Here is a 12,753-nt window from a genome sequence, read left to right on the forward strand (position 1 = left end):
TGGTGTGTCTTTTTCCTCCCACCCCCTGGCCTTATTTTGCTTTTGAGGAAATGAGAAGCAGATGTTGGCCATTGTGAGGCGCTGACGTTGCTTTTTGGCCCAAAACAGATCAGCTGACAGCCCACCCACTAAAATAAGTACTACCAAATAACAGTCATAATACTCCAAAAGTGAGGAATGCATAGAAACATATCATTGGCTTTTATTGATACGCTCATAAATATGACCATCCCCCAATTAATTCCCTTTTAATATGTTTTTTTTTTCCTTGAAGAAACCAAGCACCGTTAAGTCCATAAATAGCATCGATTATCACATGCAAATATCGGCTAGCGTTTTTTGAGGAATGGCCCGACTCGGTCGGATTCGCCGTAAAGCGGGAACGCTCGTCGCGTCATTGTCGCGCAGCGCCTCTGTCCAGCAGGACTCTCGACAATGTGCGGGTGCAACAACAAAAACAAAATTAGAAAACATAAACAGGAGGCCATAATAACCATATTTGTAATGAGACAAAGCTTCAAAATTGCACCGTATCCAGAAGGTTTCTCCGTAAACTCCCTCCTGACCGTTTTTTTTTTGTACCACGTGGACTATCCTATAAAATGCTTTTGCAATATATTGCTTCAAAAAAAACAACAACACAGCAAAATGTCTCCCCGTCGTCGATGCTAACGGCTAAAAAGGCGATATATTTGGAATGTCTGGCAATCAAACAGCAGTTGGCCACGCCCCCAAAAGTGGCTGCAGAAGTCCGATTGCAAACGGCCTTCAAAATGTCTCCTCACCGAGGTTCGTTTGGGTTGGGGGTGCCATATCCTTGCCCAAGTCCAGGTGACGTCAATAGCTAGCTCGCCAAAACTTTCCAAACGTCCGTCTCGTCTCCCATTTTGCGTCCCCGGGGGGGTCACCGCCACCTAGACCTTGTCCAAAAGCGATCTCTGGCAGTAGAGAAGGCGGCGTGGGGTGCCGTACTTCCTGAAGAAGAGCAGCGCCCCCAGGGTGATCACCACTAGGATCAAGAGGAGAAGTGGGATGGCCACGGCGACCGGTCCCACGCCGCCCTGAGCCTCGTCCACCTCCAGGATGATGACCTCCTCGCGACCCTTCCTGGGCTCATCGCCGTCACAGCCCATCCAGTCGCTCAGTACCGACTTGGGGTACCCCGACTCCACCTTCATGTACTGGTTGTTGAACTTCCAGTACTTGTTGGCCTTGTAGAAGTACGTGTAGGCTGAGGGAAAGTAAAAGGGGGCAGGATTAGAAAAAACGCCAGCCTACAGAGGCTCCTCCTCCTTTACTCACATCCGTCCTCGCTCATGATGGCCGCCTTGACGTTATCCGGGGCGCCGCTCCAGGTGTTAATGGGCTTGGGGTAACCGGCGTCCACGGTGCGGGTCCTCGGGTTGAAGCGGTAGTACCTGCAGAAAGGGCCTTAGCTCGATTCCGTAGCGGAAAAGATGGGCAGAGACTGACTCACTTGCTGCCTCGGAAGAAGTAGGTCTGTCCAGTAGGGGTGTAGAAGAGCGCAGCGTCCATTTTGTCCTTAGGCAAGCCACTCCCCATGTCTTTCAGGTTCTTGGGGGAGTCCTTCTCCATTGTGGACTCGCTGAAGACCCAGTACTTGTCGCCTGTTGGCGCCACAGCGTAAATTTCTAGCTGGCATCCATTTTGTGTCGAGGTGGCTTACCCTTAAAGAAGACGAATTTGCCGTCGTCTCGCTCGTAGGCCGCGTCGATGTGGGAGGGGAGACCTTTCCAGAAGTGGTTAATGGCCATGGGGTAACCCGGGAGCACACGCTTGTTGCGCACACGCCAAAACCAGTCGCCCTGGAAAAAAATCGGTAAGTCGGCTGGGGGAGAACGTGGACCACCTTGACGGTTGTTTACCTTGAAGACAAATTGTTCTCCTCTGAGAATTGCAATGGTGTCAAAATGTCCTTCGCAGATGTGGGGACCGTTTTCTGGCCCGCTGGGACGGGAGGGCTTGGTGGGTCTGGGTGGAGGGGGAGGAGCTCCCGTCTTGGTACCTGTGGGGGAAACGTCAAAGAGGCGGAGCTACTATCACCATGTTCTCCTATGTGGAATCCTACCGTAAATGGCTTGGATTCCTCTGCGGTCGTCATCCGGAAGACGGAAGTCTTCAGTGTCCATCCACTGGTAGAAGGGCGCCATGATGGCGGACGGGTCGTTTGAGTGCTCTAGACCCAGAGCGTGACCCAGTTCGTGGACCGCTACCAGGAAAACGTCGTTACCTGGGTCGAAAATTGGAAAATGGGTTAACTATCCCAAGAAAACCCACACCAGAGCGTCTTTGTCTTACCGCCTTGGTCCACGTTCCCGGAGGTCCATGGCTCGGCCATGTCAAAGTGGGTGTCCCCGCCAATCCCGTGACCCGGGAAGTAGGCGTGCGCCAGAAAGCCGCCCTCGCCATCGAATGGCGTACTGTCTCCGTGGAATCCCTCGGCGAAGGACAGCATGATGTCGGCGTACTTGTCCACTTTGCCTCGGATGTGGGAGAAGGGGATCTCCCTGAAGGTCAAGGGGACGGCGGCTTCCCACACTTTGAAGGCCCGGCGGATGGCTCTGTAGGTGGCGTCCTCGCCAATTTTGGGTGTGTAGTTCTGAATGCTACGAGAAGTACAACTGTTAGCAAAGCCAAAACACCAAAAATTGAGGGTTGGCGCCATTGCTGACCTGAAAGTCACCTCCGACTTGTCCCACTTGAGTCCCTGCACCGCGTAGCGCTTCCTCCTCAGGTTGCTTTTGAGCGCCGGACCGAATTTGTCCGGGACGCCGCAACGTGGACGGCTCATGGCCCTGCAGGCGGTCCCAGCGAATTCGTTTTAACGACAGATTCCCCCCAACTTGCTCCCCAAGACTCACCGCAAAGTTTCAGCGTCCACAGAACCGGTAACGGTCAATCCATAGAAGCGTTGCATCCCAGCAATGGCCGCCTCGATGGTCCGCGGCGAACGCATAGCCTGCGCTCTGACGTCTCCGGGGGGCAGGTAGCCATATTGCTGGAGCCACGCCTTCCAGACAAAACAGGCCACGGTTAGCTTACATTATTTTTGTTAGCCAAGGGCTAGGATTGGCGAGCCGCCTCCAGACGGACCACACATGGCGTGAGGCGGCGCCAAATCCAAACACCATCCTCTAAGAAAAATTGAGTCAGCGGTGGCCACCATTTCATCCGGTCTCCCACCGCCAAAGACAACTAACTTTGCTTAAACTAACCTAGCGTTTATTTTTACGCTAGTCTTCCCCTTTTCCGACAACTAGCTTGTGGAAAAATGTCAATGAAAACGACCGCTACTCCCATTCATTCTCAATGGGAGCATGCTAGCAAGCTAACAAGTGCTTCTGGTCAATGACAATATCAGACTCAATTAGCTCTAAATTTACTGTTTTTCTTTATTTTTTTGTATCCTACTAGGCTTTTAGGCCATGGGGAGGAATACAGTGGTAGGGGGGTGCCGTGGGCTAAAGTGGGACACACACACGGCTACCTGTTGGTGATGTGGCAACGTTGTAGCCGCGGGAACAAGGTTCACTTGTGTGGGTGGGTGTGCAAATTTCCCACAGATTCTCCCCCAAATCAGCCTGAGCGACCCCCCCATTAAAGGACTGATTTGTAGGGACTCGAACTTCCGATTCATCCCGACTTCTGTCGCCGTTAGCTTAGAAAAAACGTGCGACGCCATTGGAACTAGCGCCGTCAAAGCTTCTATTTATCCCAACTCGAACATGGCTGCTATTGTTGGCTTGGGGTAGCCGGTGGGCTGGCGGCTGGTGGCCCTTTGGGTAAACACCCACCTGAGTGTGTGTAGTGTGTTTGCGGATGCATATTTACACTACAAGGCCAATCTTTAGCATTTTTCGATGTCATAGTGTTAGCTCACTGCACTTTCTTTTGCGTCACATGACTTTTCTTGAACTCAGACAGTCCGTTAGCATGCTAACGTCACTCTAGCGTCGTCTCAAACATGTTTTTTGGCCTGTTTTGCTTTAAAATACTGTCAAATCTTGTTTCCAGGGAGGAATGGTGGCCAATTAGCTAGCTAGTTCGCCCATTTGTTTTGCTACAGAGTGCACGTTAGCATACAAGCTTGTGTTGGCGCTTAATGGTGCTTTGTGAAGGCAACGAGGGGTTAAGGGGAAAGAGACGGGGTGTCCCGTTACATGCGGCAAGGTCAAGATATTAGACGAGGCCGCGGTAGGAAAGTATACGGGACTTGGAATTTCAATTGGAGCACACTCACTTATTCCTCTGTCCACGCCAGCGGAAAAAAAAAGAAGTGTCACGTGTTTAAGGAATTCTGCCATCCTTTTATTCCTGCTGACCCACTTAATGTTAGAATTTGGGGTGTCTTTGACGTTCAATTGAATACAGATGCTATTAAAACCACTAAGGTCATCATTTTTACGCCCCCTTTGTTTTCTTTGCTCGCCACTTCCTTGGCTAAGCATTAAAAACCCTTCGTCTGCAAAACCAAGTACAAATAATTCATCGCTCTGATGCAGAAATGACGCTTTGGTGTTTTTTTTTTGTGGTCAGTGACTAAGAACATCCTCCTGTGCGGCATCCTTCCGTCAAGCGCATAAACTTGTGATTCACTTCCTCTTATAGTTGCTTATTTCGGTACAACGTTTGTCACTGGGCCGTATTTGAAATCATTGCTCTTTGCAAATCAAAGACTCCCATGGGGAGTTTCGTCTATGCACGATGTTTGTCTGCCGTAGAAGTCCCTCCCCCGAAAAGCAACAAAAGTGACTCCCTTTTGTCTCTTCCAAGAAAGCAGAACGCACTGTGATAAACATGTCGCAACAAGAGAATAAGTCACTGTCAGTATAATAGTCAGAAGTTTCTAAATAATAACGCGCTTCATCTTCTTCTCGCATCCATTACCCCGGGCCATTTCTTGAGGTGGCATCTTCCATAAAAGTTCCAAATCCCAACTTACCTCTGCCCTTAAAACATCTGCGGTCACGCAAAAGCAGCGTATGGCGCAGGCCAAAGCCACGAGCGAGAACGCCACCATTTTATTCTTCTCCCAAGTTATATCGTTGATTTTCCCGAGCTTTGGCAGATAATCCGAGAAAAAAAGCAACTGGTGTGCCCACGCCGGAGTCAAAAAGGAACTGAGAACTCCAGACAAAGCGATGAAATCATCCCATCTGTTGCCTTCAAAGCTCTCCCCCCTTTTCCTGGATTGTCTTAGAGCGTGTGGACGTGGTCAGAGCGATGGATAAGCCTTAGGGTCCTCCTCCAGATGTGTGTGCGGGTTCTTTTAACTCCCTCACTTTCTCTCTCCCCCAGCTGTAGGCCGAGCACACTCACAAAATACTTATTTCCATATTTATCATCACTTTTACAATGTGTTTGTGTACATTTCAAGTTCAAGAAAACATTAAAACATTATTTAGAAGTATCTGTGTCGTTTAAACCCCTTTCATGAGAGATTACATGTTTTATTTTTTGATTATAACCAAAAATTCCATCTAAATTGGACTTTTTGCATGCAAGAAACTACTACAATTCGTCTGAGATGCCACCTCCAAAATGGCGACGAAACTGACGCATGGGGACGTCATTTTGTAGGAGCAAAAGAGCCCTCTCGTGGTCAGAAAAGAAAAGGAATTTTGAGACTACAAAACACGTGACCGGAAAGCCCCAGCCCTCATGCGTCACCGTGCGAGAAATATATTTATACACATACGGAAGTTGCTTCGAATTTATCAACAATAACTACAGTACAAGGTAATGAAACTACGTATTCAATATTTGTAGACGTTTGAACGACTTGTTGAAAGGTTATTAACATTAATAAGTTACTGACTAAGACGTTTAGCCTTCGCTTAAATACGTTTAGCATGTCGTCGCACCGGATGCTAAAGGCTAAAAAATAAGCTAATTTGCTTTTCGTCGAAAATTCGACGTAATTCACAATATTTTGCATGTACTTGTTGTGTAATATATACTTTATAACAACCTCGGGATAGTGTCAGTGTAAAAAACTCGTGTCGCTACTTCAAAACTGACAGTTTATGGTACACGAACGTCTTTAAAAGTACGGCGGTAAACTTCAAAGCCAAATTGAATTTTATCTGTTCGGGCGGTAGACTTCAAAGCCAAATTGAATTTTATCTGTTCACCTCACTCCTGCTCCGTTTTATCTCAAGTCTGTTAACAATAATGTGTTGTTATTTTTACAGGCGAGGCTTCCAGAACATAGCTTCGGAAAAATGGCACTTTTCTAAATTTGTTTTTCGTGACTAAAAATAAGACATTGGACGGTCAACGACAAAATGGCGCCCGTCCGCGGCATCCTCCTTTGTTGTTTCTTTGCTGGTAAGTCGATGGCATTTCACAACAAGTGTTAGCTAAAGTAACGGTCGTAATTTCTGCTTGTTTACAGCATGCTGTCGGTGGCGCCTGGCTCTTGGTGTTGGTAAGAACTATTTTGGTACTATCTGGCCCAAAACATTTAAATTTGAGCAAAGTATGCCTGTGGTTAGCCTTTCTCAAAACACTAATATGTCTTAACTTTGACCTTTTTTCCTCAGAACACTGCGGACGTTCCGTTCAAGTGTCGGACAGTGACGTAGGCGAAATCCAGAGTTCTGCCTACCATACTTACTCCTACCATTTTGGTCCCACCAATGACTGCTGGCTCATTAGAGGTTCAGTGGGACAGCCGGTCGTCCTCAGGTACGCTACTAGAACGTAAACAAATAACAAAATGGCGCCTAGCCTTCCCTTGCTGATTTCTTTTTTAATTTTTTCTTGTTTCAGCTTCTCGCAATTTTCAGCTCGATGCAGGAAGGAGTGGCTGTCCATCAAATCGTCGACCAGCGACGCGCCGCTCGTCCTGTGCGGCTCCAAATTGCCGCCCCCCATGGAATTCTCGGGGGGGAATATCACGGTGGTCCACCATTTCTTGCCGCATTTATACCCTGTGTCGTTATTTCGCTTGAATTATGCCAGAGGTGAGTTTTCTTTAGGGTTCCAGACTTGGTTGGGCACCTCCTAATTTGGAAGCGTGGCTTATGTTTTGTGTTTTCAGACGGCAACTCGGGCGAATGTCCCCTGAACACGTTCCAGTGCCTGGGGGGCCGTTGCCTTCCCCTGGCTTGGCGTTGCAACGGCCAGGTGGAGTGTCTCGGGGAAGGGGACCAGGTCGGCACGGACGAGGAGCACTGCGGCGCCGCCGGCACGCCCACGGCCAACGCCGAGACTAACGGCGTCGGGGACTTTGACGCTCCGGGTCCGGTCGTCAAAAGGCTCGACGATCAAAAGTCCCCGTCGGAGGGGACGAGGGCGCCCGTGGTCACGGTGGCCCCCGTAGAGTGGGCCTGTGGGGGGCTGCTCCGCACTTTCTATGGGACTTTTTGTCCTCCGGCTCCTCGGGGGGCTCCTATGAACTGCGTTTGGACCCTGGACCCCGAAGACCCCCGTCCCCTGAGGCTGGACCTGCAGCAGCTGGTGCTCGGCGTCGGGGATACGCTCACGGTCAGCGACAGAGCGCGGGGAAATGGTGACATCATCAAAGTGGTGAGTGTGGACGCCGGCCGAGTTTGCGCAGACCCCCGGGAGTTAAAACCCTTTCTGATTGGTTCCCCCACAGATCACCAGCGCCTCCAATTTCAAATCGGTCCAAGTGGAGTCCCGCACCGGCCTGCTGTCTCTGACATACACCACGCTGGCCGGCTCGGAGGGGAGCGGCTTCAACGCCACCTTCCGCGTGGGGAGCTACTGCCCGCCCTGGGAGGGGCGCTGCGGCGGCTCCTCGGGCGGCTGCTTCACCCGGGAGCAGCGCTGCGACGGCAAGTGGGATTGCCCCGAGACCGGCGAGGACGAGGAGGGCTGTCGGGGATGTGGCCGGGACCGCTTCGCCTGCGGCGTCCCGGGCCAGAGGCCGGCGGCGTCCGGCCGCTTCGCCGGACGCCCCGTGTGCTACCCCTCCAGCGAGCGCTGCAACTACCAATTGTATTGCCCCGACGGTGGCGACGAGAGGGACTGCACCAATTGCCAGCCCGGAACTTTCCACTGCGACAGCGACAGGTGAGTGGGTAACGCCGCCCGGCGCCAATCTTCCTTTTCACTCAACCTCTCTTCTCAGGTGCGTGTTTGAGAGCTGGCGATGCGATGGCCAGGTGGACTGCAAGGACGGCACTGACGAAGTCAACTGCACCGTCACCCTGCCCCGCAAGGTCATCACGGCGGCCACGGTGGGCAGCCTGGTCTGCGGCCTCCTGCTGGTCATCGCCATGGGCTGCACCTGCAAGCTCTACTCGCTCCGGACCAGGGAGTACAGGTAACGGCGCTCGCCCTCGGTGGCCCCCGCGGGGCAACTCCGGTCCCAGTCTAAACGTGGCTTTTGTGCCCAGCTTATTCGCCCCATTCAACCGACACGAGGCGGCGCTGATCCAGCAGCAGGCACCGCCCTCATATGGTCAGCTGATTGCGCAAGGCGTCATCCCACCGGTCGAGGACTTCCCCACGGAAAGCCCCAATGAGGTGAAAGAGGCTTTTTGTTGGGGTGGACAGGTCAGATAGGAGTGTGGAGAAAAATGTGTGCTTTTTTTTCCACCTCAGGCTTCGCCTTTATCCCTGAGGGGAATTCTCCAGCTCCTGCGCCAGGACGCCGTGGCCTCCCCGCACCGAAGACGCAGGCCCCGCTTCGTCCGGCGCGCCGTCCGCCGCATGCGGAGGTGGGGCCTGATCCCCAGGCAGACCTCCCGGCCCGCCCAGGAGACCGACAGCGGCCGGCGGCCACCCGACGGCGCCCCCGCCGAGCCGGCGCGTGTGGCCCGTCCCGCCGTCTCCACGTCTCCCGCGGAAACCGGCCACCGACCCGCCTCCCGAAAACCGGCCCCTTCGCCTCAGGCTCCGCCTCCACCGTCGTCGGCTTCCCCGCCGCCTCCGTACGCCCCCCCGGGGTCGGCGGCGCCACCGGCCCCGCCCACGCCGATTGTCCCTCCCGCCATCCCCTCTCTAGCCTCCATTTTCCAGGCGCTGAGCTTGAATCTGCCCTCGTTCCGAGCGTCTCCCTCGTCCTCGCGAGGCCACTCCACGCCCCTGTCGGCCTCCCCCTCGTCGTCGTCGTCTTCCTCGGACGACGACGTGCTGCTCATCCCCCTCTCCGACGACACCCCCTCGGACGACGACGTGCCCCTGCTCACTTGAAGCGCACGTGTAACCGGTGCCTTTTTTCCCTTGTCCTTTTATTTGCTTTTGAAATTTAAAATTTGAGTCTTTTACCGTTTTAGAAGAGCAAGCCGAAGGCGAGTTATGACGGCCCTTCCCGACTTCACCCCTGATATTTATCCAAAGAGGAGTATGGTCACCTTCCCCATTCAAAGTCATTCTGAACGATAGCGCCAGAATGCATTTGTTCAGACATTGAAGAAAAGCGGTGTCCCCTTTTTCCCCATTTAAGTGCCTTTTTGGAGAAATGAATTCCCCACGGATGGCTCCGCCCACTCTGCACACAACGCGCACTGTCTCGCTGGCAATAACCCTTCCGATGCGGGTTTTAGTGCTACTATTTACCCTCACCTCTCCCTAGTGAATGTATGCAAATGTCTGCCACTGTTGGCGATTTTAAGGACGTGTGAGCGAAAGAAAGGGAGAGAAAGAAGACCCTGCCTGTTAATTTTGACACTCGTGCCATTTGGATGATTTCCGTCGGCCTCGTTGCTTTTTTGTGGCTGGCTGGGAAGTTTTGACACTTTGCCAGGATTCTTTAAGGTGGATTAGGGTCTGTTTCACTGTATATAAGTTAAAAATGTGGCTGAGATTAAACCATTTGCACTTTTTCAAAGGCTCATTGTTTGCTCTTCACCTCACAGGACGGCGCGTCGTGTCGCTTTGTTGTGGAAATCGCTCCGGCAACTTTAAAAGAACTCCTCAGCTTGAACAGACTACACTGTCGCCATGGCTCTTCACTTGTGTCTACTTCTGCTGTCTGCCCCATTTCAGGTTTCCATGTCCCGGTGCGTCTTTGACCAGGTTCAAGCTCGAGCACGGGTGGTCCGCACAACCCACCCTGACCCGGAACGAACCCCTGGAGACGTGGCTCCATTGAGGATCGGTTTCTGGCTCGCCCAGGACAGCGACCAGTTGCTCGAGCCCGAGAAAGGACGACTGCGGGCCGCCTTGGAGCGGGCTGGGAGTACCGTGTCTTCCTTGCTGTCAGGTAAGAACACCACCCATTGCCCGCTTTTACCCACAAAGCCTAACAATCCTTCTCCTTTGTACAGTGGCAAGAACATCCCAGCCGTTGCTGCTTGGACGGGACGTGGACAAATACTGCAAGTTTCTTTGGAAGGATCCAAACATGGCCAACTATAACAGGTGCGGACAAAAAAAGCAAACGTCTCTTTCCACGTCTGACCTCCATCTTGATTTTTGTAGATGTGGCCGAGCTAACAAAAACTACATGCAAGAGACGTGTCTGGATGTCAAGGTGGTACCCAAATCACCCTCTGCGCAGAATTGAGATCAATAACTTTTTCTTTTCAGATCCCAGATGAACACCTCGCCGGCATAGAAGTCCACCCACAAGCCAACTCCACCCGTCGCCTCGTCCTCAGACGTCCTGGCGCCGGGGTTCCCCACGTAGATTTCCTTCTCTATGTCCACGTTGGAGCCACGGACAAGTGCCGGGCGCAGGTAGCGTAAACCCTCTTTCCCCATACGAAGGCGTGGCCTAAGAGAGGTTAATATGTGGAAACAGCCTGGCCTGTTGGCCTACGCCGCGCACTGCCAGACGGATGGCGGGGGGCGGCCTTTAGCCGGCGTGGTGGTCATCTGCAGGGAAAGGTTGTCACGGCTGACAACGCAGGTTTGTACATGTCCATTTGAGACCATTTGGGGGAATGAATTATTTGTCCTATTTATTCCCCAGACTGTTCTTCATGAGCTGTTCCACGTTCTGGGCTTCTCCAAAGACCTCTTCTCCACTTGGACCAACTGCGAAGGTCTTTCTGCCGGTGTGGACTGTTCACCTCGGGGTAAAGTGACTCACACAGACGGAGGCGGCCAGACCAGGATCTACACGCCATCAATCGTCTTGGCGCTACAGAGGCACTTGGCGACCACTGACCCTGAGCTGGGAGGCCCCTTGGAGAACGAGGTACGTAGCGGTCATCTCACCGCTTTTCCCAGAGACCCCTCTCCTGACCCGTTTGGTTTTCTTTCCAGGACGCCGGCCCAGGGGGCGTGTCCTCCCACTGGGAGTCGCGACTTTTGCAGGGCTCCATCATGCTTGCAGCGCCAGGTCACCCAACCGTGGCACGTATCGACCCCCTCACCTTGGCCGCGTTCCGGGACATGGGCTGGTACTCTGTCCACACTGACCGGGCCCAGAACCTGGTCTGGGGGGACGGTAAGGGGTTAATTTGTTACAGGATTCTGGACATCTTTTGTTGATCGCTTTGTTTACTTTTAGGTGAGGGAGCTTTGTTTGGTTCCACGTCGACCTGTCACCACAACTCATCATCCTTCTTCTGTACTGGCAGGTAAAGCAGATGCTCGCACTTTTCCACTTTCCATTGTATTCATTTTTTATTTCTCGCTTTAGCGGACCAGGATGCCATCATCTCCATCTTGACAAAGGAGAGTGCCGGACAGATGCCTTCCTGGATGGCTGTCGCATCTACAAGGCCATTGAGAATGCAGTAAGTGCTTCGGATTGGTCCATGCCGCCCAATGGACTTTGTCTTAATGCCCACTTTTGCTTCAGGGGGAGTGCTGGAAGAAAGAAAATGAGAGGAATTCCAGTGAAGAGCGTCTTGGTGGGGAGCTCTTTGGCTCAGACAGTCGTTGCTTCTTCTCACAGCTGACTACACTGGTACAATACATAGTACATTTTGCAAATAACATTGTTTGACGTCACACCACGTGTTGTCCCCACAGCAGAACCAGAGTCGCTCCGGCTCCCTCGTGACGGGACGCTGCTACAGACGCAAGTGCACGGGACCAAACCGCTACCGAGTCAAGGTTCTGGGCTCCGATTGGGTGGACTGCCCAGCAGGTGGCAGCATACAGGTGCAAAAGAGAGAAAGACTTGCAAAATGTCTTAACTATCTTCACTTGAACCCTCACTTTACTGCCTGTTGTACTATAGATAAGAGGATACCACGGTTCGCTTTTCTGCCCCGATAAAAGATTGTGTGTGGATTCTGACGTCACACCCTCCGCGGAGGAGGACATTTTCAATGCAGAGTGAGTGGTGTTTTTGTTTTTTTCCCCCCAGACTACAGTGAATTTGTAATAAACAACAATTACAATTCCTTTTCAGGGAACTGGACGCCACCAGGTCAGCGCACAGACACAAAACAGACCTCCCGACAACCATTGTCCCGTGTCTCTTGGCCGGGCTGGTCCTTATGGTGGTCCTCGCTATGGCCTGCTCCAAATCATCTACCCGGAGGACACGAATCCACGCAGCTTCGCCGCAAGTGTGACTGAATTCAGGTGTGGCAGAATTAGACGTCCAATCCATTTGAATTGCAAGAACTTCCAGTTCAAATGAGTCAGACGTCTACTAATAATACACTCCTTTATGCATACTTTGTTCAGTTTGTTCTATTCAACTCTTTTGACTAAAATTCGTTTTAAAAGACACGTAATTGGACGTCTATCATTGTCAATGGTACTCTGTTGTCACTCTGTTGACTCTGACGTCATGTTTATGAAATGGCACCGACGCAAAATGGCCGACGATGGGCGACAACAATTCTTGTA

General features: G+C 52.1%; 3 protein-coding genes across 5 annotated transcripts; 2 read left to right on the plus strand and 1 right to left on the minus strand.

Moving 5' to 3' along the window:
• Nucleotides 1–171: 171 nt before the first annotated feature.
• mmp14a (matrix metallopeptidase 14a (membrane-inserted)) lies at nt 172–5,284 on the minus strand. The gene is made up of 10 exons (XM_077741561.1): nt 4,964–5,284; nt 2,883–3,031; nt 2,694–2,816; nt 2,320–2,627; nt 2,090–2,251; nt 1,887–2,026; nt 1,688–1,826; nt 1,478–1,628; nt 1,303–1,418; nt 172–1,231 (listed from the first exon to the last, which is right to left on the minus strand). The coding sequence occupies exons 1-10, from the start codon at nt 5,039–5,041 to the stop codon at nt 915–917; spliced, it is 1,683 nt and encodes a 560-aa protein (XP_077597687.1). The 5' UTR covers nt 5,042–5,284; the 3' UTR covers nt 172–914.
• A 374-nt stretch (nt 5,285–5,658) lies between these two features.
• Nucleotides 5,659–9,820, plus strand: lrp10 (low density lipoprotein receptor-related protein 10). The gene is made up of 10 exons (XM_077741538.1): nt 5,659–5,760; nt 6,216–6,351; nt 6,419–6,451; nt 6,567–6,711; nt 6,796–6,989; nt 7,067–7,554; nt 7,628–8,064; nt 8,123–8,317; nt 8,391–8,520; nt 8,599–9,820. The coding sequence occupies exons 2-10, from the start codon at nt 6,309–6,311 to the stop codon at nt 9,187–9,189; spliced, it is 2,256 nt and encodes a 751-aa protein (XP_077597664.1). The 5' UTR covers nt 5,659–5,760; nt 6,216–6,308; the 3' UTR covers nt 9,190–9,820.
• Nucleotides 9,821–9,931: 111 nt separating this feature from the next.
• On the plus strand, nt 9,932–12,633 carry cirop (ciliated left-right organizer metallopeptidase). 3 transcript variants are annotated; one of them, XM_077741543.1, is made up of 12 exons: nt 9,932–10,201; nt 10,266–10,471; nt 10,528–10,677; nt 10,742–10,849; nt 10,913–11,140; nt 11,209–11,392; nt 11,456–11,525; nt 11,588–11,684; nt 11,750–11,857; nt 11,923–12,054; nt 12,134–12,231; nt 12,308–12,633. In XM_077741543.1, the coding sequence occupies exons 1-12, from the start codon at nt 9,940–9,942 to the stop codon at nt 12,471–12,473; spliced, it is 1,809 nt and encodes a 602-aa protein (XP_077597669.1). In that variant the 5' UTR covers nt 9,932–9,939; the 3' UTR covers nt 12,474–12,633. The 3 variants fall into 3 exon arrangements, with proteins under 3 accessions (XP_077597669.1, XP_077597668.1, XP_077597667.1); XM_077741542.1 differs by having other exon boundaries at nt 10,266–10,359; nt 10,420–10,471; nt 10,742–11,140; XM_077741541.1 differs by having other exon boundaries at nt 10,742–11,140.
• Nucleotides 12,634–12,753: the final 120 nt, after the last annotated feature.

This window comes from Stigmatopora nigra, chromosome 20 (genome assembly GCF_051989575.1).
Source record: "Stigmatopora nigra isolate UIUO_SnigA chromosome 20, RoL_Snig_1.1, whole genome shotgun sequence".
NCBI lineage: Eukaryota > Metazoa > Chordata > Actinopteri > Syngnathiformes > Syngnathidae > Stigmatopora > Stigmatopora nigra.